This window comes from Ylistrum balloti, unplaced genomic scaffold, assembly GCF_031769215.1.
Source record: "Ylistrum balloti isolate Yb309-2 unplaced genomic scaffold, AGI_CSIRO_Ybal_v1 Utg369782, whole genome shotgun sequence".
Classification (NCBI taxonomy): domain Eukaryota; kingdom Metazoa; phylum Mollusca; class Bivalvia; order Pectinida; family Pectinidae; genus Ylistrum; species Ylistrum balloti.
In genome coordinates, this window is record NW_026781970.1 from 994,891 (window position 1) to 1,021,638 (window position 26,748).

A 26,748-nucleotide genomic window follows, 5' to 3' on the forward strand; every position below is an offset into this window, starting at 1 on the left:
ATGGCTACCAACACTGTGGACGATTTGTCTACTTTAGATCATTTTGACAACGATATTCTACTGCAAGTACTGGAGGAAAGGTACAACAAGGACAAAATATATGTAAGTATTATATTATAGAAATATTTCATCATCACTGATTTGCATACACTAATAATCGTTTATACTTGTAAACTGCTCTCTGCAATTGTGACATTTCGTCACTTCGAGGTATACTTGGACTGTACTTGAACTACACGTACACGTATATATTTGGGTGTTCGGACTATGCAACGGAAACGCACTTGCTTTTTATCTAGAAAAGACATAAGGTCACCTGACCAGGTGGACTTTCCAGGGGTGTTCCGGTCTCTGTCCTCAGTTACATCCCTCATGGGCTTCGATCCATTCCTCGATAGTGACGAATATGATTTGAAAGTTCGTTTCACAATCATGGTAAAGTAAATTGAATTTATAGTTTATAGGCCGTAAAGGTTGCAAATTCTGCATGATCAGCTGACAAAATACTGTGTCAAGGAACAATATGCATTTAAACATAATTAATATTTTACCGATGAAACAGAATATGATAACTCTTTTGAAACACCCTGTCATATTTTAATTGTTTGTTTTAAAATGTCCCCTGTCTATTATTTGTTCTAATTCTTTCGATATTTTCTGTCTTTTATCAACTTCTGTAATATTTCAATTTAGTGACAATGTCTTTTTATCTCTTGAATAATGTTTAGTATCCAATAGCGATATGTTATATTGATTAATATATATCAGGATATAACTTATCACCAAATAAGACATAATAAATAGTGTTCATTCTCTGTCTAATTTGTGTAACAATACAATATTTTTCAACAAGACAGTGTAAAAAACCACCTTGATACACGCGAGGAAATACCAGGAAGTGGGTAGATTTTCGTTCTTCGTCTCTAATTACATTTTTTTTTGTTTTACATTTTTATGTATCATAATGCCTGAAGCGGTATCAGATACCAAGCATATTTTCTTGTTCAAATTAAAAATAAAAAATCATACAGTTACGTGGCTTTGATGATATCACACGAGACTAGTCATTTTCGGACAAAAACAGAGCAGCATTTTTGGACATGACTTCGAGTCGATGGTCGGATTTGTCAGCGCTGTTTGTATATTTATTTTATCATTGTGAAAGGACACTATGACAGATTCACAGCCTGTGTACATTGCGCTACTTGTGAAATGTACATAGTCCAGTCTGTCGGCTGAGACGATAGAGAAATCCTAGTACTTGGTTGGGATTTGTCAATATCACCAAATGTAAAAACGCCGTTTGTATTCACTCGTTCGTGTTTGTCTATATCAGATAACAGCCGCTGTGGCGGTTCGCTATTATTATTTTGATTTTTGAACACACAACACGAAAGAATATTTTAAATCTTTGCCTACCAGGCTGTTAATGTATTAGACATAACGAAGAAGCTGATGACATACCCGAAGAAGCGCTGATATCTGTACACAACACTTATATAAATCAACGTATCATGATGAAAGTTAAAAATCGATATCAAAAATTGTCAATGCCATTTTAAATTTGATTTGCTTTACGTATTTTTCTTTGCGTTGAAAATATATCTCAATTTTACATTGATCTCAAGGACAGGGTTTTCTTGTGTCGACCATACCTTTTGTACGGTTTAAGATATCTTGATGAAGCGTTTATATACAACTGTAACGACATCAACAATGAGCAACCAAAATTATCTAGGTATATCTTGACATCATAACCAGTGCACTATAATAAGATAGCCGCTTCTAAAAATGGAACTGAAAAAAAATCAAGAAATTATCACTTTCTGTTCAGTTTCTTAGACCAAGAATTTAGTAATGAACTGAAATTTTACAAATACTTTCATAATTCGAAATACAGGTCGAGTTCTTCTTTCATTCCACTCGGCTAAAATTTTCTGGAGTGATAGCCTTCAGAATTCCCTTTAAGGCAACAAAGGACCATGTCCTACTCAACATTGGAGTTCCTAACCCATTATAGTATTATTATCCATGTAGGAGAAAAGATATCGAGATAACATCTATAGTCAGACGGCAGTTATGGACCTATAAAAGTCACAGCACGACAAGCTTTTCTGGACGAGTAGAATTAGTGCTAAGATGACTCGTATAAGCGTATTTGATTGTTAAAAAATTGAGTCTGTAATACACTTGTACCAACATTGCTATTAGATAACTCTCTTGGAGTATCATAAAAAAGACAACCATGTAATTTACATCTTCATTGCATGTTGCAGGTTTTCCTAATGTAAATAACGCCATTCTCTGTTATATTTCTAAAATCAGAGAATTGCTTGTGTACCGATTTATACATGTATATTTTAAATATGAAGACATGAAGTTTCCATGTATAGCTGTATTTAGACAACTTTAGTAATAGCATTACCCAGAATTGCTCGATTGACTAAGAAGTGTTGATAACTAATAGCTGAAGCTACACTATAGCGAGAATGACCCATACCCCAATGTTTCAAGGGAAACTTAACAGAAACAGTGTTCACAGTTTCCCACCTACAAAGAAACAAATGTTTGCATAAGCCTTAATATGATATTATGTAAACATACTAACGTCTGCAAGTTTTACTTCCATTAACTTTTAAATGAAGATATCACATAAGATGAGATGTAAAGCTATATTTAGAAACATCTATTATAAAAAGATTTCCAATGTTTACAGTTCTTTTTTGCAATATGAGAATATTGTAATGACTGTTTGGGCGTTTTTAGTTACAGCTGCCATATATGCCATCTCATGGCGGAAACTGTGTCAAGCTGTATTTACCTACGTTATTGGACTGCATAACACAGTTGCCACACAGATAGTGTTTGTTTATCACATGTCTTTAAATCAATAAGTAGAAGGATCAACAAGCTAAATGTGATTCATTTCCTTCTGAAATGATAGAAATGGGTTGTTATCATTATTGAAGTTTTCTATTGTAATAATTCCAGTAAATATTCATAGATGTTACAGTGAAACTTTTTTTAAATATCAGAAATGTTATGGTTAGTTGATTAGATCTGCTGTTTCGAGTTGAATATATATGGCAATAATTTGAGATAACTTTTTGGGGAAACACTGCTGATTATAATATTTGATCTGATTGTATGATTTTCCTGGAAATGTTACACTGTATGTTTCCTTGATCACAAGATGAATTTACCATTAAGGAGTTTTACTACATAACCAGGTTAAAAAATAGTTTGATAGGTTAGTTAGAATTTATAATACACTATGTTGTCTGCAAACTAAAGGTAAGAGAAACATGCATTGTGAAAACAGATATCTGTTTCTAATAGGCTCAGGGACAGAAAATGCATAGTTGGATTGCAAAATGATACTAATAAATGCTATTGAACATACGAAAAAAAAACATCACTGACGAGTCCTAAAAGGACGACGCCGCTAAATGGATGCAATTAAATTTAATATCTAGCTCAGTTAGTATCTAACTTTAAATTTGTTTTGAAAAGTGATACTCATTTATGTGTCTTTTTTACAATCTTCTTAAAGTACACGTAAACAAAATAACGTGGCATGGTTAAAGAGCAACTTTTTTGGACTTTGAACACTGATATTCATCACACAAGCACCTGCTTCGATTTTAAGTGTTATTGTCATGACTTTGGACTCTGATTTATTATTCATTTCATATCAAGTAAATACTGAGGTAAGGTTATACAGCACTGCTGAGTGGTTTAACACAGATGTACCTAATACACACCTGATTCAAGTGAAAATAAAATAAATTCCGTTTTATCTTTCAGACATACGTAGGAGACATCCTGATTGCTGTCAACCCGTGTTCTCCCCTTTCGATATATGGCCCTCAGGTATGACGTCAACACAAATAGAGAAGTTATATAACTGGTACCCATATCATACCGATACAAAGTGTGATTGTTCATTTCATTTAATGTTAATTCTCTTCCTAATTCTTAAAACAAAAAGTGCGCGATGCATGCAAGTGCATATCTTTAAAGATAACGATTATCATAATTTTGAAAGACTAACAACGGGACGGGAATCCGGACCCGGAATACAATGTATTCTGTTTTTACGCCTACACGTCCCACATCCCCTTGAGTTTATGACTTACTCCTCCCACGTAACAAGTACACTGAGTGAGAGCGTGTGTAAGCGTGGTCGCCGATGGTCAAATATTGTAAATGTTTGCGAAATAAACAAAAAATCTGAAATAAAATATTTTTTTCTAAATGTGATATCAAAGGATGATATTGAACTAAAATGACTGGGAATTATGATGCTAAGAAATGATACTAAGATAAGTCACCTTCCTAACTTTGTTGGTGTCCTGTCTTTGTGTGTTAATGCTAAAAACTGACACTTAGGTAGTTCACCTTCCTCACTTTGTAAGTGTCTTTGCCCTGCATATTAATGTTAAATACTGACACTCAGGCAGGTCATCTCCCTCACTTTGTAAGTGTCTTTGCCCTGCGTATTAATGTTAGATACTGACACTTAGATAAGTCACCTCCCTTACGTTGTTTTTGTCTTGGCCCTGCGTATTTATGTTAAATACTAACACTCAGGCAGGTCACCTCCCTTACGTTGTAAGTGTCTTTGCCCTGCATATTAATGTTAAATATTGACACTTAGGTAGTTCACCTTCCTCACTTTGTAAGTGTCTTTGCCCTGCATATTAATGTTAAATACTGACACTCAGGCAGGTTACCTCCCTTACGTTGTTTTTGTCTTGGCCCTGCGTGTTAATGTTAAATACTAACACTCAGGCAGGTTACCTCCCTTACGCTGTTAGTGTCTTGGCCCTGCGTGTTAATGTTAAATACTAACACTTAGGTAGTTCACCTCCCTTACGTTGTTTTTGTCTTGGCCCTGCGTGTTAATGTTAAATACTGACACTTAGGCAGGTTACCTCCCTCACTTTGTAAGTGTCTTTGCCCTGCATATTAATGTTAAATATTGACACTTAGGTAGTTCACCTTCCTCACTTTGTAAGTGTCTTTGCCCTGCATATTAATGTTAAATACTGACACTCAGGCAGGTTACCTCCCTTACGTTGTTTTTGTCTTGGCCCTGCGTGTTAATGTTAAATACTAACACTCAGGCAGGTTACCTCCCTTACGCTGTTAGTGTCTTGGCCCTGCGTGTTAATGTTAAATACTAACACTTAGGTAGTTCACCTCCCTTACGTTGTTTTTGTCTTGGCCCTGCGAGTTAATGTTAAATACTGACACTTACGCAGGTTACCTCCCTCACTTTGTAAGTGTCTTGGCACCTCCTTGTAATGTTTAATACTGACACTTAGATAAGTCACCTCCATTACGTTGTTTTTGTCTTGGCCCTGCGTGTTAATGTTAAATACTAACACTCAGGCAGGTCACCTCCATTACGTTGTTTTTGTCTTGGCCCTGCGTGTTAATGTTAAATACTAACACTCAGGCAGGTCACCTCCCTTACGTTGTTTTTGTCTTGGCCCTGCGTGTTAATGTTAAATACTAACACTCAGGCAGTGTCTTGGCCCTGCGTATTAATGTTAAATACTGACACTCAGGCAGGTCACCTCCCTTACGCTGTTAGTGTCTTGGCCCTGCGTATTCATGTTAAATACTGACACTTAGGCAAGTCACCATCCTCACTGTGGTAGTGATCTGTCCCGGTGTATTAATTGTTAATATTGACATTTAGGTAAGTCACCTTCCTAGCATTATTAATGATCTGGCCTTGGTTGCTCAATGTCTAGTTAGAGATAATGAAAACGATCCTCCTCCTCTACATTGTAGGCCTACATCAGTCACCAGTTAACAAAGTGAAGTTAATGCAATAAATAATATCACAAATAGTATGTTAAGATAGCTCAGATTAAAAACAAATTGATGTGCATTACGTCATACGCAGGAAAGACGGAAGTATCAGGATCTGAAAGTCCGAGGAAGTCAGCCTCCACATATCTATTGGGTGGCCGATAATGCACACAGGAGTCTGATAGAGACTCATCTAAAGCAATGTATAGTTGTTACTGGAGACTCCGGAGCTGGTAAAACCGAGACGACCAAGTACGCTCTACAACACCTTATAAAGCGTGTTGAAAAATGTGCCGTGCCCGACCTTGTGGAAAAACTCTCTCGGGTAGGCCGATATTGTATCCTAATGTGATGAATTATTTTCTTGAAGTATGAAACGCTCACACAAATCTGTCTGAAGTAGAACTTAATGTACGCAATTGAATATGAAAAAAAGAGCTATTTGCATGAAATGTAAACCAACTGATTTCGGTCGTTTTTAACGCATCAGTAATTGTGTTTTTCTGTGTGTAGTCTTTGTTTTGGTAAAAGGTGAATTTCTTCATAAATGTGAGCCTGTGATATGGCTTATGTTAGATAGTAAGAGATCTTATTTTTATGACGACAGGTCAATCCATTGATAGAACTATTTGGCAACGCATCTACTGTCTTTAATCCCAACTCTAGCAGGTTTGGCAAGCTAATAGAGTTGTCGTACTTACCGGATGGTACTCTTGTTGGAGGTAAGTTACTGAATAGGGAAATGGAATTTGTATTTCAATTATTAGTGTACATTTTTTTCCGCATATTTTGCGAGCTTATTCGATAAAAGAAAGTAGAGAAATGAAAACCCCTAATAATATAGCTATCACAGTAAGTATCTCTTAAAACATTTTGTAAACTTTTTATTGATGTTTAGAGTAAATGGCGAAAATTGTTTTAAAATGTCGGTCTGTGTAACACGGTATTTTAATGATATATTTCTGAATATCCATTATATTCACAGGTAAACTACAGACATTTGTGTTGGAAAAATCAAGGGTTGTCTGCCATGGTCTCGGGGACAAAAACTTTCACATTCTCCATGCACTTTTCGCAGGAATGGAGGAAAACAAGCTCCAATACTACTTCATTGAAGGAGCTGCATCCTATCGGTATGCATCATGCTATAGACAAAACTACAATATAACCTTTAAAGCATTGTCAGTGTCCAAATAATAACTTGTAAAAATGTATGAGATCTATGTTTTACCGACACACTGGTCTATTATTGACCTCGGGTAGGACAAAACCTGTCTGAGTTAGATGTGTATTCCATGGTTTGATATGTACAGTATTTAAAGACAATGTTAAGTAACCACCTATCCCTCGCAGTAATCCAGATAACAAAATAAGACCAATAAGATAGGATGAATGATCAGTTTAGATTTAAACATATTTTATTGCATATAAATATACATAAAGGATTGGGCAGAAGTTTTCCAACTTATACTAAGCCCGTTCCAAGTAATTAGTTTTTAATGATTAGTGAATTGTCATTTGTTGATTTGGACAGTTGGACGGCGAAGATTTACTAACAAATGAAGACTTTACCTAGGCTATTTACATTATTTACCGAAATTAATAAACAAAAAGTAAACTGAAATAGATAATACGAATTGCAAATTAAGAGAGGTCAAGTAACGAAATAACAAAACGTAATTGTACTCCAGTATAGACCATCTAAATATCATTATTAATGTCCTATGAATAAGATTTAGTATATAAATATTAGTATCACGATTCTATTTTTAATAATTAACGTCTTAACACTAGTATTGTCATACCATTAATAAGAATTAACTTTATAGTATCAGTTATACTGTAACAACAAAAACTACCAACATACAAATCTAACCATAATTCCAATTCCAGTTCAGTAATACTAGGGCTTAACATTAACAAAGATTTACATTGAGACTTCTGTACAAAGAGAATAAGACCAATAATCAACAGGCAAATTAACGAGCATCAAAAACGTACAGCTTTAAATTACACGAAGGAATAGAATAGTTCTCAAGAAGATCAGTATTACGAACGCAAAACTTTCCCATAATTTTCATCAACCTGCATCTTTTTAAACTCTTGGTAACGAATTTGTTTGCCCATTAACTTCTTAATATTAGTATTTCGTTATCCCGTCAATTAATGTCGGTATCTACATATCAGAATAACCATCCCATTAAAAATTTACCAGTACAGTTACGATAATCCATATGCTTCGTTTTAGATAAGTAGAGTAACAATTATCGAAAGAAAAGGGACATTAACTGTGGTATTTGTACATAGTATGTTTTGTATTACTACCTGTTATTTAACTGAGACTTCTCAACCTTCTGAAAGTAGAATGATCTACTACTTGCCAAACTGGTGTATTAACTAGATTAATGTCGAGTAAATAAAAATTAAAGTGTCACATTTTTTGTGTCGTAATAAATAAAGCGGATAACCGGGTTCGTTTCGGGACGTTCTTGTTGACCGAATTTCAATCTCCATTGATAAATATCATATGTATAATGTGATTCGCAAGCATTCCTTTACTGGTGATCAATAGAACAACAGATCTAACGAAATGTTTACAAACTGTTACTTTTAAGAATTCTTCAAGAGGCTGGCGCAGAACCACACAACTGTTCAGGGACATTTCGAGATGCAGAAGAAGAAAAAGAATTTGCTGACAAATTCCAAGAAGGGATGTTCATTCTCGCAGAACTTGGCTTCTCTGATCAGGTTAATGTTAAGAAATGCTCTTGTACGAGAACAGTTACACGTTTTCTCATTTAATCCCCAAGTCTTGGTAATATCTGACAATTTCTCACCTATTGTTTATTTATACTTATATACTTCGCGTTTTACCAATACCTTGTTTGAACCAGAAAATAGTTTCTCTACTCTACCTTCGAGAAATCGAGCCCGATCATTCATGACTAAGTGAAGAAGCACATATTTCATAAATCATCTTTGTAATACTGACAGCGAAAATTTTCATCCTCTGTTATGTAGGAAGTATATCACTTGATACAGATGCTAGCTACAGTCCTTCATATCGGCAACATTGAATTCCAAGAAGATGAGGGTACTGGAGGAGTGTCTATCGTGGACGAAGTCTACGTTTCAAACGGTAAATGATGTATCTTGACTAAGATATCATATTGATGAATGGCATTACTATATTTTTTTTTGCATGACACATTTATAAAACCTATAAATATGAATGTATACTCATATTGCTTCATTAGGTCAATATTTTTACTCGGTTATGTTTTCTTAATGATGAATCAGGACATTCTTTTATCACTTTGTTACAGTTATGGAGTTGCTTGGTCTGGGAGAAATAAACTCTGACCCACTTATCAGTGCTCTGATAAGTAGACCTCGCGTTGTTATGGGTACGTCATACATTATTACTCCTTCACTTTTAAACAAATACGCGGCAGATATTTCATTCGAGATTTAACACAGTATTTGATTCGCATAGAAATAAATAGCGACATTATAAACAATATATACAGTCTGCAAATATTCATTCGCATATAAAGATTGGATGTGAAAAGTTAATAATTTATTTGACCCCGATTGACACCAAAATGTCATGAAATTGACCCCAAAAGGTCATTGAAATTTCTCTTGATTGCGAATGTTACTTGTGTTGAGAATCATTAGAAAATTATTAAACTCATTAAATTATGCATTAAACATTAGATTACAAATATTTCATTTGGTTTATTTTTTTATAGATTAGAATAGGTATAACCTCATTGTGTTTTGAAGATAGCAACGACATATTGTGATGATACAGCATCAGATATCCGTTTTTCAGTTTTTGCTGTATGTCTCTCACAGAATTCAACCTTCGACAGTACACAAATTTCATATAGAAGTATTATCCCCCAATTATCATAACTTTTCTCTTTGTAAAACAGGTGAACAAATTGTCTCCTTTAAGACAGTGCAGCAGGCTGAAGATGGACGAGATGCTCTTGCGAAGGAATTGTATAGCAGTCTTTTTAACGGAATCATTGACCGAATCAACCTTGTTCTCAGACCTGAACAAAGCAATTCTAGGTACGTTTCAATATTTACATATATCCTACTAGATCACCCACATTTCAATTCTACTTATGTTAAAGTCCAATATGCATGTATGATTACATATGTTTCTTCTAATGGGTTCTTCACTACCTATATGGATTAGTCAGCAGATTATTGGACTGCACAATCACGGATGATATCTGAGGTGCTTGGTTGATGCCATCTACCCGTAGCGAGTTGTACTACAAGGAGACCAGTCTCCTTGAAATGACCCTGCTTGTTCACGGGTGACAATCCATAATAACATGTATCTATATTGCTCGGAATTCTAATGATTTTATTCTTTGATTATGGAAAAAATATTGTTCAGTATGAAATTTCATTGAGTAATTTATGTCTTCAAAATAGTTTGAATTACTTTTATAGAGATGGACACTCGCTCACCATCGGAATTCTTGATATCAGCGGATTTGAAAATCTCAGGTTGAACTCATTCGAACAACTTCTTATCAACATGACCAACGAGAGACTACATCAATACTTTCAACAGCAGATCTTCGATGCGGAGCGTGCAGATTACGTGAGGGAACAAGTGTCAACTAGTGACGTCCCATTTAAAGATAATAGTGACGTGTTGAAGCTGCTTTTCGAGGTAATATGTGTTTAAAAACCTTGATACATGTGATCATTGTTGTAACTGTAAGACCATCATAGTCATTCCACTTTAAAATCAATAATTGGAAATCGGAAATTAATTATGCTAATTTTCCATTTTATTCATAAACACTTAATATATTCAGAAAAAGATGTTGTTTTTTTCTACTCAGAAAATTATACATATCTATGATAAATTCACATTTTTCATGACTTTTTTTTTAGAGTATTTTATTTTAGCTCTAGAATTTCACATTTCTGTCACACAATTAAAACGTACACAAAAGCATGCGATCTAAATCTAACAAAGTACAATGTAAAAAGAAAACTTTACTTTGATACAGTCCCCAGGCGTGCTGTCCATTTTGGAGGAAGAAGTGGTCGTTCCGAGGGCCAGTGATAAATCTCTTGTAATAAAGATGGACAAATTCCTCAACACATCGCCATGTTACCACAAGAAAAGATCTCTCATGTTCGGTATTGTGCACTATGCCGGAGAGGTAGGTTAGACTTATATGTATAGACTTCTGATTTCATGAATGTTTATGACTTTCTAATGTAGTGGTATGTGTCGTCATATCCGATACTTAATATACTTGTAAGGCTTACAAGTACAGCTAAAACTTGCCTAGGTGTTAACCTTCAATCATGGCATGTTTTGGTCCATATTAACATCATGTAGTGATCATCTATGTAATCCTAGAATATGCTCACCGCAGCACTGGGTCGGTCGAGCAAAGGAAGAGAAAGCTAGAGGTCTCGGGTTCGAATCTTAGTGTAGGAACTGAAATAAATTATAGCTGTAACGATGGTGCATGAACATCGTTGTAAAGCGTGGAAACTCGAAGACAAATTATTTTCTGGTTAATTTAAGCCACAATATACCGCCGGGCTAAAGAGATCTCTTTCACTCGATTGGTTGAGCTTATGAAGTGGCAGGATTCCAGCTTCGAGTTTAAGAGGAAACATTGAAACGAAAAATAACCTCTGTTACGGCTATATTCCCATAATCGTTGACGTTAAAGACGGAAATGTGATCGGCGATGTCATTATATGTCGCTTATACACAAATGTTTATTTGTAAACAGGTCAATATCATTAAAGTTTAAGTTCTCTATATTACAGTAACTTCTACCAAATACATGTCACTGATATATCACCATGGACACTTACATATGGAACATCTATACCATGTGGGTTAAGTGTACAAATAATCAACAAACTAGTAGCAACCATATTTAAACGCAAGCCATAATGGAAACAAACGTACTCCTATGCTTAATATTTTATATACAATTTTCATGGAAAACGAAAGTAAAGTAGTGTCGGTTGGAAATTTTCCGAGAAGTTTTATCACTGACTTAGTATTATTACCTATTAAGCCAACAAGCCCATCGTAATTCGGTCATATAAACTAAAAATCGATAAAGAAAAGTTGGGAAAAGTCACGTAAGCAAGAGATACAACTGCTCTCTGTCAGTATTAGGATACCTATTTGGCATTAAGAGTCTTCCCACTAAATGATCGATAATCTGTCGTCGATATATGCATTTACAAATGTTCATGAAGTACTGTTTTTGTCCTCTCAACTGCCCTCTCAAACAAAAATATATATTGTTTCTGTGTTTGCTATTACCTAAAATCAACAGAAGGCAATGAAACAGTTATGAGGTTTCGGTTATATTACCCTCTTGATGCAAACGGAAGACACTTTTATTTGATCATATTTACAGCGCGCTTGAACCCATAACCTGGCAAGTCATTTGGAATGTGAACGTTAAATAGCATTGAAGCCAGCATGTACAATAAGGCATTATAAGCAGTGATTTGAAATACGGTCTAAATGACAATACACAATAAACTTACTACTATAAGACTCTTTGATACGTATTTAGATATCAGTCAGTATGTTTAAAAAATAACTTATACTACGGATTTCATTTTTTTTCCCCTCAATAACATTTGTTTGTAACAAACAGGATTCATGCCATCTCAGGTAAAAATGCCTTATCCATGAACGTGTACCACAAAGAGAATCAGCACTATCAATGTCTGCTTAGTCACAGGTCACAAAGTTGAAAAGATTATCAGAAATATATTTTGTGTATTGCTTGGTTCCATGAGCTCATTTTTGTCTTAATAACTATGCATACTACTTTATTTATTACCAGGTGAAATACAGTGCTGAAGGGTTCCTAGAAAAGAACAAAGGGATGCTGTCAGAAAACCTCCGCGAATGTTTTCTCTCTAGTGAAAATGTGTTTGTCAAAAAATATTTTATTGAAAACTTCCGCTTCATGAATGAGTAAGTAGATATCTATCTTTGATATGTTACATACCAAGAGAGCAAATCACCTCATTGAAAAAGGGAATATTATCAGTGACGAAATAGTGTCAAAATTGAAGGAAAACTTTTAGTTGATAACTTTTTAGTTCATTACCCCGATCTAAGAAATAAATTACAGTGCAACTAAAAGTTCAGAAAACTCTCCAATGTGATAATGAATATCTCCAGTGATTAACCAAAAGCCTTTGTTCAATAATAATGCTTATTTTTGTTTTTCGTTATATATTTTTGAATATTCACACCAGTCTTCAAATCTGAATGTCATAATCAAATTCATATTGAAACGGAATGTGTTTTATTTAGATGATTGATGCCCCAATGATTCCTCATTGCAGGTCTGGACGGGGTAGTCTTAGAGGAAGTTTTCGGTCTAGATTGGAGGGACAGAAGATAAGAGGGAGGTATGAAAATCTGTATCAAATGTTAAAATAGTCAACTAGTTTTCTTTTTCACAAAATATATTTTACATGTTGATAATTAATGTTGAACACAGATAATTTCATTAACTGAATTATTCATGACTTAAACTTAAGAATTTTTCTGAAAACAATTCTTAGACAAGTGTGTTGTTCTCTAAAGGGATTACATTTTAGATATTTTTGGTTTGTTTGCTTTTCAATTAGGAGAACATTTCTATGATCATAAACTCATCGGGAGCAAAATAGTGCAATAATTCCCTAATTCACTCTTGTTGTAGTATGTGCTGAATGACAGCCATTTTATCGCTCTCGTCTCCTGTATTAGCGAAAAGTTATAATTTCATACCTATCGTATTTTTGATTCTATGCTGAATAGTTAATCCAACTTTAACTATGTATTCTGAAAAGTTAAAACTCATCTCTTTACCATTTTCTACATACTGAATAGTTACAATCGCAGTACTTTATCCCCGTAATCAGATTTTGTTTACAGAATAGTTAGTCGTTTAGTTAGTCTTTAGCATCATCAATATAAAGGATATCAAATGTGTTTGGTTTTAAAATGAACAGACAACGTGAAAAAGGTTATAACTATAATATATTTTGCATTACAGTACAACTTTTATGTGTTTTTAGACATATGGTTACATTGCGTTATGATGCTTCAACTTTTATCGATGTAGGCTAAACTCTGTTGGTGAAGAAAAATTTGGTGCCAAAGCCGGGGGCAACAAATTGTATGATAGCGTGGCTAGTCAGTACAAGGTAGGCCAATAATACATATTACAATGTTGTTAACTTGAGGTCGAGCTGGATTCGGTAAAGGGACCAATATTGATTTTGCTAAGATAAAAAAAAATAATTACAGCACTTTGGACAATTTAAGATTTCTTACAAACACAACATAATATATAACATTATATGGTTTTGCGTTATCGTTGTTATTAACCATGTTCTCATTTTGAGAACTTGACATTGCTTAATTGAATTGATCAATATTCACATGGCGATTGTCGTTAATGTTTACCTAGATTTTACGGACGAGTGTCAATTCTGCACATCCCTGCAAATTTGACACAAATCGGACGGCCTATTCGGCCTTGACGCTAGGGTCTAACACGAGTAGGACGACCTTAACGCTTAGTCTGGCATGAATAGGACGGCCTTATCGTTATAGTCTAATGGACCTAGGCGCAAGGGTCTAACAGGAGTATAAAGGCGTAATTAATAATAATAAAAAAACCTGGCACGAGTAGGATTGCCTAATCATAATGAGAATAGAACGGCGGAATCGTTAAGTCATGACCCGAAATGAACGGTCTAATCGCAGAGTCCGAACATGAGTCTAATGGTCCGATCCCTAAGTTCTGACACGAGTTGGGCGGTATATTGCTACAGTCTGGCATGAGTTGACGGCCTTATCGCTTAGGTTTGGCACGAGTAGGACGGCCTAGTCGGAAGGGTCTTATGCGAGTAAAACTGCATATTGCTACGGTCAGGCACGAGTGAGACGGCCTAGGCACAAGTGTGTATAGATATTACAGTTACCAGATGTCATCAATTGATAAACTCAAAACACAAGTTTTGGAGATGCAGGTTGATGAAAAATATGGATCTTATAGTGATCTCATTTAAGGATTGAATCTTGCTTATGTCGATTTCATGGGATGACGAATTGAATTGGTCTTGAGACAAATTTAATGAACTGCGAAGCAATTTATGTTGAATTTGTCGACATAAGTAAGATTCAATTCTTATATTTCAATTCACGCTTCTTTTTTCTATAGCATGGAAACTGAGGCAGTTTATTTTCTACTTTCATTTTCGTTTCTTGTCATCATATCGTCTGCCGTCATACAAGCAAATAGTCCGTCATTTGAAGACAGATTATTGTGAAGGTTGAAATATATTTCAGCGTGGTTACTTAATATTCAATGAAACTTAAATAAGAACAAAATTTGATATATATTTTCGACAACTTTAATGAAAATTTAAATAAAAGTGTGCAACAAAGACAGTATGCATTTGCCCCACAGAGGAATAACGTCTAGACGTGGTGCGCCGGTTCGTAAACGAGCATTTTTTTACAGGCACCGAAGCAGAGAGCAAGAAATATCAGTCGCTTCACATTTTTCTAATTTTGAAACGTAAAGTTACAGTTATTAAATGTTGAATTAAATTTTAATTTTGATGTTTTTAAATCTCATACTTGTGGTATATTGCCAGTCTAGTAGAAGTTGGGGAGTTTTCTCCCCTTACCTAATATTTGTATTCATACGCAAAGACAATGTTAATCTGGTCAAATTCATTGGTAAATGAAGCAGATCACATTTAGTAGTTTCATTGATTCTGATTTTGGTAGAAATAGAAATATTTAGGATTGTTTTGCTTTTTTGTGTGATATGAAGGTGAAAGTGTGTGATGCTTTTTAGTTTCCTTGTTGTTTCATATGTAGTTTACATTATTCTCATTTTAGACATAACTTGCATCAATTGACCGATATTTACATGGCAGGTGTCGTCACTGAAGCATTTTAGTATTTTCTTCATTGTTGTTTGAAATATTTATGTTCAGCTTATATGCAAATTTTGCTTCATAAATCACATATGCAATTGATTCCAAGGTGCCTCTCCTGTGCTGAGCATAATTCTGGATCACCAAAATAGTAATTTACGAGGCGCCCTGTTGCACACATCAATGCCCATGACAAGTGCAATGAATGCAATGAACAATTATTTAGAACTATTTTCTGCAATGTTATTAGTTAAAGATGGGCAGTTGATGACAAAAGGGAGGCAATCCATTTATGAATGTTGAAATGTATATATATCTGAATCGTACAAAAACATATATATGATATATGTGTGTAAAACACTACAGTTAAGTAGTTATATCACAGTATCTCGCTCTTTCGAATTCATTATTCTCGGCAAACAAAGGTTACATTTATTGCCAAAATTATAGAAAGATGAACATATAAATGAATATGCCCTCGTGAGATATAAAATGATTAAAATATTTTTAAAATGTTTATAATGGTATGGAAACCTGGTATTAATTACAGCTGTATACAACATGAAGTTGATTAAATAACCTAAAATAGATGTTAGAATGAAAAAAATACTTTTAATAAATGAATATATTGCCGTGAAATCACAGTTATATTATTTGGGTATCGGTTATTGTGAAAAAATCATCATATTTCTGATATTAAGTAGTTAAAGCAATTTAATGACATTTGTTATCATTGCAGAAATCATTGAAATGCTTAATTGACAGAATATCGACGGCCAAACCAAATTTCATCAGGTAAGACTAGTTATTTGAATTACATATGCAACGCAAGAATTTTTGATACTTAAGAATAATGTAATGTAGCATAAAGCACCCAATTATTTCTCCTAAATCAATTCACACTTTTTTTTTTATACATTTCAATGAACCATGATTAACGTTTATGAAACTGTTTCAAGTATGTAATAAACCTTAACTAGAAATAGTTAAAAGTATCTTCATGAATTAAATCAATAAAAATTCAAATTGTATTTAATGCATTTTTTAAAGATGTATAAAGCCCAATTTTGAACTAACATCTGGAAAGTTTGATCGACGTCTGGTGACCGACCAACTTACTAGTAGTGGCCTGTTGGAAGTTGCAAAAATCCGGAGAGATGGATATCCAATCAGAATGAAGATAGACGTTTTCCGAAAAAGGTTCGCATTGTTCAAAGTCGTTATATGAAACAAGAAATTTTCAGAACGAAAAAGTTTTTTCCCTATTATTCATGTACTTCGTGCTGATACGAAATGGTATGAAATTGATTCTTCTTTGATGCTGCAGGTATCACGTGATTGAAGAAGAAATGCACTTGGTGGACAATGACGACAGAAAGATAGCCGAGGTCATCGCGCAGCACTGTGGGGTCAAGGATTACAAAATAGGGAAGTCCAAGGTATGTTTTAAAGGGGTATTAAGTAGCTATTTCAAAATCATTCAATGGTTTGTGATAAGTAAAGTCATGTTCTCAGTGCTGAACATGGCGATATAATTATACACGTACTCGGCTATGCCCAGCGTACTCCCCGTGTACTCCGGTTATTTTCTCCCAAACTAAGATCTCTCGCGCGGTTCCATCCGAGACTACAAGAATGATTTATGTAAGTTGAAAAGAAGCATCGCAATTGTTGTAAAATAAATAAAGTTAATTATTATTATAACGTTCCTTTCGATAATATTGATAGACATAATACACGACCTATTATACCATATGCTGTGTTTTTCATTGCAGATTAAGGTTTGGTGGTCCTTATTGTTTTCAAAGTATCAAAAGATTTGAAATTCCTCTGTTTTCAGCCTACTTATTATTCAGACAAGTTAAATCTTTATACGTTGAAATGACAGAAAATTCCTTTGTACTAAATTTAAATCCTTTGTTTCATACTTTCAGATATTCCTGAAACAAGACGGTATTGATAACATAGAAAAGAAAGTAGCGTCCATGGTATGCATAGTCTATTTATTGTACATACGGTTTAAGCGAAGAAGAAATATCTTAAAACATGAAATAAATCTTATATCTGATCTGAATTTGGCATATCTTATTATCTCTTGCTTTTAAAACAATTGTTATAATTAGCTCCAGGAAAAGAAAGAACGACAAAAGAAAGAGGAAAGAAAAAAAAGGCAAAGACAATCATCAAATCAGCATCACGAGGACAGTTTCGATAATATTAGTGAGGCTGGTTCTGTCAGTTCTGGATATTCAACACCCTCGAACGGCCAGGTTTCAGTTGAAAAGCCACCATCATATTCTGCTCTCTCAGACATAGAGGCAGATCAAAAGAAAACTGATTCAAATAGTGTGTCATCGAAGAAAGCTTCGTATAACCCTTCAGAAATTGAAGAACAACTTCCGTAAGTTTTGTTTTTTTCATCACTTCATAACTTTAATACTTTAAAGTGTTTCCGTTTATGTATATAAAAATGGTAAAGACCGCGTTGGTGTTTATATTAAGAATGTTTTTTTATTTAATCTCAAGCAACGAATAAAACCCTTGAGAGGGTTTGCTTAACCTGTTGAATGTTTCATTCCTTCAGGGCCTACGATGTTTTCCGTATTACCGAACGAGATGTGGACGAATCGAACGAATTTGAGGAACGAGCGTTGAAAATTATGAGACTTTCTACATGTGTTATGTTGTTTCTTGGAATTCTTGGTACAGGGACAGCAAGTTTATTGGGCGTTTTGATGACGACTTCCGGCATCAGATTGGTAAGAACATTTGAACAGAAATTAACATTGATTCATCAAGATCAAATACCTTGGCGTTGTTATATTTTAAAAATTGTATGTTAAGATATCACACTCAGTTTGCTAGGTGTATTGTGTAAAATATATATTTTATCTAATTTTCTACATCATAAAATCAATATCTATCACAGGACCACACTCACAAGGACCAATTGATTACAGAGATTCTAGTATGCTACAGTATACCACAGGGTATCACCTGCCTTGTCTCCTCATTAAAAATTCTCTTCGGTCGAAAGGAATGGCCAAAACTACAATACCTTTTCTTCGTAAGTAAATGAACATGAGGGATTTTTTCCAAAGTGTCCTATTTATGTAAAATGGACAAATAAAAAAGTACCCAGGATTTCAACATTTAACAATATGTTTTTGAATATAAATTTGAATACCGATATATCAATATAGATCCTGTAGCGTATACCCACGATGTTGTGCTACCTAAAGTGAAACAAATAACTCTCTTAATGTATTAAAAAAAATTTTTTTAATAAGAAAAATTATAACTAATAATGATTTGTTAAGGTATTCAATATAGCTATGAAAAATACTTTTCGTTTCAGGCGTTACTGCTTAATGCAGCGCAGGCGTGTGGTACTGGATTTCTTGTGTACCGAATTTTGCCAGAGTATGACACCGTATCTGGAATAACATTGACACTAGCCATTGCCCAGCTACCAACAATACTTAATATTCATCGCCAAATTTTCAGACGCCGTAAAAGAAAACTGAAGTTCTTCAAGAGGCTATTTGTAGCCACTTTCTCTATTCTAGCAAGTCTTATACAATTTGGGTTTAACCCAATGGTGTATATAACCGAAACATTTGTGCCGAAAGATTCTACTTCCAAAAATGAGGTCTTTCTAACAGTGTCACTTTTTCTTGTTTCCTTCGGCTGGTGTGAAGCATTTGCTGGAGAGGATATTGACATTGGTTTCATGACCATACCGTTTAAGAAATGGAGGCACGAGATATCTCAGTGTCGAGATAAGACAAACTTTGTAGCTTGCCCACTTAAAGTGGGTATATTTTTTCTATGTGCCTACCAGTTAGTTCCCGGCGTGACATTTGCTTTTCCTTTGCCAGTGACGTATAAGGATGTCAATGTTTCAGTACCAAATAGCAATGAGACAACCATTGAACAAGTAGCTGTATACCAGTCCTTCTTTTCGACATATACACTAATGCTGATTCAAGTGATTTCTGGATACCTCTGCAGTTATCTGTGTGGAATAGCATGTAAGATCCACATGCAACGATTCTCGTTCTGTCTTGCGCTGTTTTTTGTTCCTATCCTCGCCATGAGTTTAACTATATGGAGGTGTATGGAAGGTCAAAATTCACTTCCGGTTTTGGAAGGGACAATTGCGTGTCCAGATGATTTGTCTGTTGACGGTTTAAAAGGAGTTCTTGGCGTTGCGCTGGCTTTGATGTTGTCCCTTGTGATGCTGACATTGCATGTTTGGTTCCCTTCAACAGAACGCATGGCAAAGTTGGAGAGGTAAGTGTTTGCGAACAATATTGCTCGTGCGACGTCAATACATTGATTTGATACATATGTATTTCATGTTTTATCATTACGTTTGCTTCGACAATACATTCTGACTCATTATTTGTAGATTAGATATATTCTGTACTTACTCCTTTATCAAACAGTATGTAGTTTGTACTATTGCCAATGGCACAGGAACAGGCATTTTCATCATTAAATACATGTATATATATAGGTTCATAAAGGTTCACTGAATTATGCAATAATGTCTTTTTTTTTAAATATACCTAAGGAAGACTAAGATGATGAATGTTGTACGTTTGCAACACCTTTTTTTCTCAGAGAAAACTTGGATATTCACACAAATTCATGATTAAATTCAATAAACACATTTGTATGAAGAAGATCTAAGGATAATTTCAATGTTTATAAATGCGAATCTGAATATACAGAGTGTTAATGAGTCGTATCTCAAAGAAAATCGAAATTATCTTACATCATTTTTTCAAAAGGAAATTCGTTTGAGATGATTTGATTTCAATTATCACAACCAATAGATGAATGCATTTTTAAGTAACACTTATCGTCAGTTATATAAAAACGGCTTAAATTTGAGATAATAAAATCTGAGTGTACTAAGCGCGAAACAGTAAATATTTGAAAATTCCATGTATGGTACAATTTTAATTAGAATCGTGCAATTTTTATAGTGTTTCAATAACCAAATAGCTAATTTAACAACGAATACTTCATGAGGAGTTATAAACAGATATTTGGAAATGTACTGATAAGATCAACAGAGAATTTAGGAATGCATTAAAATCGCACGCGTCTTTGTTTAGATGTTATATACTATATTAATGGTGAATGTAGTGACCGGATTTCTAATATCGTTAATTTCTCTGAATTGTTTTTACTACAGATTGTTTTGTCTGCCGATGTGGGATGGTTTTTTCACTGCCATAAATGTTCTCTTACGCCGAAAGGATGACTTAATGGAGACGGAGACTGGACGCAAAAAATCTGGCTCTCGTGTGAAAGGAGAGAAAAAGACACGCCCAATGGTCAATATTTGTGCGACCATGTGGCATGAGACCAGACAGGAAATGCTACAGCTCCTTAAATCTCTCTTCCGGTGAGATTTTTCATAATGTTCAAAAATTACTTCGAAATATACTAAATCTTATACAATAGTCGTGCAAAAAATACGTAAAGATTTACATTTATTTTACAGTTGGTTTAAAATGTGTGTGTCTCTCTCTAAACCTAACAGTATACATTGCTAAGTGTGATGACAGAGCTTTTGAGAATTAGAACGTCATCTAAATTTAATTCTATTCAAAGTTAACGGAATGTAAATTTTTAATGTGGCACGTATTAAAGAGTTATTTCCCTTTCAGTGGCTACACCTTTCACACAGAGGTGATGCAATTCACATTGCGAGCAGTAAATCATTCAATTATACTTTTTCACAGAAGCATTGCTCGAGATTTCTAAGCTAAGGTAGTTATTACAACAAATGTATTTGTGTTATCAATAATTTAAACACTAAACTACATGATGTTTTCCGTTTTAGGTTGGATAGATACTATTCACAAAACGTGAATGCAGAAAAAGGCTTCGGTGTAGAACGGGACTATTTTGACATGCGGAGTAAGTCCAGATACACTTAACTCGCTAACTAGAGATTATTTCTCGTGGAGTAGTTATACTGTATAACAATTTATTTTTTACCAGTCATAGGAATGAGAAAATGATTCATTCATTTCAAAAAGGATGAGCGAAATGAAAAAAAGACAATCGATTTTTAAAGACAGAAAATCATATGTACCGCTTTGCAGTTATATCTTAATTGATACATTTTGTATAATGGGAATATTCAAAGAAACAATGTTTATTTTTTTCAGAAACATGATTTATTTGTGCGCGAACATTTTCCGATTTCATATTACCCAGGTACCAAAGTAATTACTAATTGAATCTGTATTATTGGTCCGAGAAACTAACAACTCACCTTTATTGTGATTTATTGCAGTTCACGTGATATTTGATGATGCTTTTTACACTGATTCCAAAACCAAACAGCGTGTGCCAAATGAATATGTCCAGCAACTTGTAGAATGTATAGACCAAGCATCGATGTAAGAATGGAACTGATGTTGTATATTAATGTCAAAAAGTGACATTCAATTTCGTTTCCATGAATGTTTTCATCAGTAAATATCACTATATTACACATAAACCTGTGCGTTTAAATATGCCCAAAGATTCATATGAAAATTATCTTCTGAAGCACATGAATAGAATTGTTTGGTATTCAGACAAGAAATAACTACTAGGTCTATCTGAAGGATATACAATATTTTCTCGCACTGTCCAAGTTCATTGTGCAATCTTTATATCTTATTACGTGGAAACAAAAACAAATCGACCTCATATTTTAAAACTAGCTTCTTTCAACCCTGAAAGACCTCTTTTGGTTTTGCTATGTTTAATGCAATGTGCTCTTTATAGGTCTGTTGCGAAAGGCAGAATTATGTGGAATAATCATCCCAAGAAATTTACGACTCCTTACGGTGCCAGATTGGAGTGGACATTGCCAGGAGGCGTGCCAATGTACTTTCATCTAAAGGACAAATCTAAAGTTCGGCATCGAAAGAGGTGGTCACAAGTATGTATTAAAAATTTAACATAAAGGAAACTTGAACTACCGATAAGTAATGGTTAGGAAAGTGATGCAGTTATTCAAAATATAATAAAATGTTATCGGTAGTAATTTTATTTGGAAAGTAATATCTATTCGAAGAGTATGTTATTGATATGATGACAATAACTTATTTTCTAATACACATGTTAAAATCTTTTAATTACAATGAATGGTTTCTGTAGGAATGAAATATATAAATAACTCAATACATATAAGTAAGATTATCAAGCATACCTAAGAGAAACTTAAGGAAGTGTCTAGAGAAAGATGCGTCTGATAAAAATCGTGACCTTTTAAAGGTATATCAAAATGATAAATGCATTTTGTCAGATGTAGTAAGAAATACATCAATGATTTCAGAAAATAGAAATACTAAATCAAATGAGACGAGTAAGATCATTAACTTTGACAATATAGAAGAACTAATTCCAATTTCCTGCATATATTACAGATTCTCTACTTGTATTACTTACTTGGATTTGAATTGATGGGCGTAGGAAATGAAAACGACATCTTGAATAAGAAAAGATCACGTCATCGAGTGAAGACCTTCACCTCCCTCCTAAATAAAATTCCAACCCACAAGATTAAAGAGGTGACAGATATATTATACTTTTCATTAAGGCACAATAAAAAACAAAATAATGTGATCTACAAATTTTGCAGCAAAGAAGCAATTTTTATAGTTGTCGGTTTTTGTTTCAATTTTCTTCTTTGTTCTTTCTGAATGAATTTTTTTTTTCAAAATCTTTTAATTCCATCACTTATTACGAATAAATGTTTGTAATTAGACTCGGAACATATATTGCACCAAAATCTAAGAATTTAAAAAAAAAAAAAACTTTTACGTGTAGTTTTTATACTTGAAGTATATATTACCTGTATCTATTTTAGGCCTACAACACGTACATTTTAACATTGGACGGTGATGTCGATTTCCGCCCGACCGCGGTCAAACTTCTTATTGACCGGATGCAGAAAAACGACAAAGTAGCTGCCGTTTGTGGAAGAATTCATCCGATAGGAAGCGGTGAGTGAACGTTATATTCTAGTTACTGCCATTTGAACTCAGTCTACAAATTCGAACCTTAACTGTATCTGACGGTGAAAATACCAACACTTTCGATTTCTGAAATATAAAATTGTAATGTATTATTTATAATAGTATGCCTGATCATCTATTGAAAGTAATCCCAAACTTAAGCTTCAGATAATATAGTTGCCTATAATTCAATATATTTGTTTTGGAAAATCAGGGCCAATGGTATGGTACCAGCAGTTTGAGTACGCCGTCGGTCATTGGCTACAAAAGGCTGCGGAACACGTGTTCGGGTGTGTGTTGTGCTGTCCCGGATGTTTCAGTCTATTTCGTTTTGCCTCACTGATAGACGACAATGTTGTAAAAATGTATACAACGCCACCATCTGAAGCAAGACACTATATCCAGTTTGAGCAAGGTAAAGGACAACATATCTTCCAAAAGACTTAAGTAAAACGTTAAGAAAATCGATTAACAACACGGATCGTTTACATTTTACATTATTTTTTATGCCTAGTAAGCAATAAGTGAATAATATAAAAATAATCAATGACTGATGATATTGTAAATAACACAGCATATTCCATTTACCTGGTTTTATAGGTGAGGACAGATGGCTATGTACACTATTACTTCAACAAGGATGGAAGATTGACTACTGCGCGGGCGCAGATTCTTGGACATTTGCACCAGAGTCATTCAAAGAATTTTTCATCCAGCGACGACGCTGGGCTCCATCTACCATGGCAAATATACTGGATCTCTTGTCCTCATGGCAATCCACTGTCAAAATGAATGACAACATCAGTACACTGTACATTTTGTATCAGTTCGTATTAATGTCCTCCAGTATCCTGGGACCTGGCACTGTTACGCTGATGATTGCGGGATCTTATTCATCAGTTTTTAATATCAATATGTACTATGCGTTATTGTTGTCGTTAGTACCGGTCATTGTTTTCATCGGAATATGTCTGAAAGGTAAAAATGATACCCAGATAATGATTGCTGGCTTATTGTCATCTATATATTCTGTCGTCATGGTAATAGTGACAGTTGGGATGGTACTCAATATGGCTACGGAATCATTATTGAGTCCCAATGTCATCTTTATGATAGGTCTGGCCGTTATATTTTGTGTTGCTGGTATATCTCATCCAAAGGAGATTATGTGTCTCGTACACGGAATTCTCTATTATTTGACTGTACCAAGTACCTTCATTTTCTTGACCATTTATTTCCTATGCAACCTAAATGTTGTATCTTGGGGTACTAGAGAGGGTCCAAAGAGGGTGGATCCAGAGGATGAGGAACGGAAGAGAAAAGAAGAAGAAGAAAAACAAAGAAAAAAGAAAAAAGGTGGAAAAATATTCCGTGCTCTTGGTTTATCAACACTTTTTCACGAAGCCTTATCCTTGTTAAAACAAGCAATTGGTGGTATAAAGGAAGAAACAAACAATGCGCCGAAAACAGATCCAAAAGTGAATGTTGAAGCAGCTGCCGTGAAACAACAAAAAGAACGTCAACCTACTCTACCAATACCACAACCGAAGCCTGATGAACCTGAAACAGCAACTACCGTGAACAACAGAGGTGCATGGGGTGAGGTAGATTTCCTTGGAAATGAGAAAGTCCAAGATATTTCAAAAGATGAAGAGGAATTCTGGAAATATATAATTCAGAAATACCTGGAGCCAATTAATGAAGATAAAGACAAACAAATTCAGATTAAAGATGATCTGACAAGTCTAAGAAACAACGTAGTGTTTGGGTACTTCCTGATGAACCTTTTATTTATGATTGCAATTTTTCAGTTGCAACTCAATGAGGATCAACTGTCTCAGTTCTTTATCCTTGGAGAATACGAGCCTTTGTCATTGGCATTTTTAAGCGTATTTGCCATAGTCCTTGTAACACAGTTCATCGGTATGCTTCTTCATCGCTGGGGAACGTTTCTTCACCTTATGTCCAGCACGCGTATAGGACTATGCACACGGAATTATGAAGAAGAATATGCTGAAGTTGCCTTTAAGGAAGCTGGTCGGCTTCAAACTGGGGACCCAGAGCCAGATTATATAGAAGAACTTGATAGTGACACTGAGGGTGGATCTTCAGGTATCAACACCGTAAGACGATATGACGAAATCCAAGAAGAACAACCTGACTATCCCGATGACGATAAATCAGTAATACTCCCTGCAACAACAGTACCACGAGAATGGGTCGGCAACATACCAAAACCAGATTACGGAGAGATGGATCCTGATTATCCATCAAGTGAACACGAACCGAGCGGCCAAGCGCATCGATATAAAAATGCATATGAACGCAATTTTTCGAAGAGGTTTGAGACAATGCGAAACAAATACCAGAAACGTTACCAGCGTAGAATGAGTCAGGTTAATGGTCTTAACAACAATAACATAAGTAGGCGGGAGGCCTTGTACAATCGGTCTATAGAAATGAGAATGAAAAGGCGACAAAGTTTATTCACATAAGCTATTACAATTAGTCAAGGTAATTTAATCGGAGCAATAAGTGTCCATATATTCTTTAATACAGTTGAAATGACCTCGTTTTCAAAATAAGTTGGTTTCAAATGCATATTATATGTAAACTGAATATGTTTCTTCAGTCCCATTTCTTGATCGTAAATAAATTGAAATGTATTCGCCTTGATTGAAACAAATCGTTTCAATTTGAACCCCGAGGTAGGCAAGTTGGACTTGATATATTTCAATTTTTCTACTGTAATGTCCATTAGTTTTAATACAACGGTACTGGTTACGTTAAGCAATGGAAGTCTTATCACTACTCAGTATCAGTCTATTCTGCTAAGTTATTTTCCAAAATGCTATATCTGTGATACAATGTAATATCATATACATGCATTGATGTAAATAAT

The 26,748-nt window shown here is 34.6% G+C and overlaps 1 protein-coding gene across 1 annotated transcript; it reads left to right on the forward strand.

Moving 5' to 3' along the window:
• LOC132544183 (uncharacterized) lies at positions 1-26,341 on the forward strand. The gene is made up of 29 exons (XM_060207750.1): positions 1-102; positions 3,808-3,873; positions 5,921-6,151; positions 6,434-6,548; positions 6,812-6,959; positions 8,442-8,574; positions 8,848-8,965; positions 9,153-9,233; positions 9,768-9,909; positions 10,303-10,528; positions 10,875-11,030; positions 12,702-12,835; positions 13,213-13,278; positions 13,980-14,061; positions 16,550-16,605; positions 16,861-17,010; positions 17,138-17,249; positions 17,745-17,798; positions 17,934-18,211; positions 18,395-18,569; positions 19,169-20,106; positions 21,020-21,232; positions 21,674-21,750; positions 22,133-22,238; positions 22,612-22,768; positions 23,256-23,399; positions 23,699-23,834; positions 24,061-24,261; positions 24,447-26,341. The coding sequence occupies exons 1-29, from the start codon at positions 1-3 to the stop codon at positions 26,339-26,341; spliced, it is 6,492 nt and encodes a 2,163-aa protein (XP_060063733.1).
• The last annotated feature ends 407 nt before the right edge of the window (positions 26,342-26,748 follow it).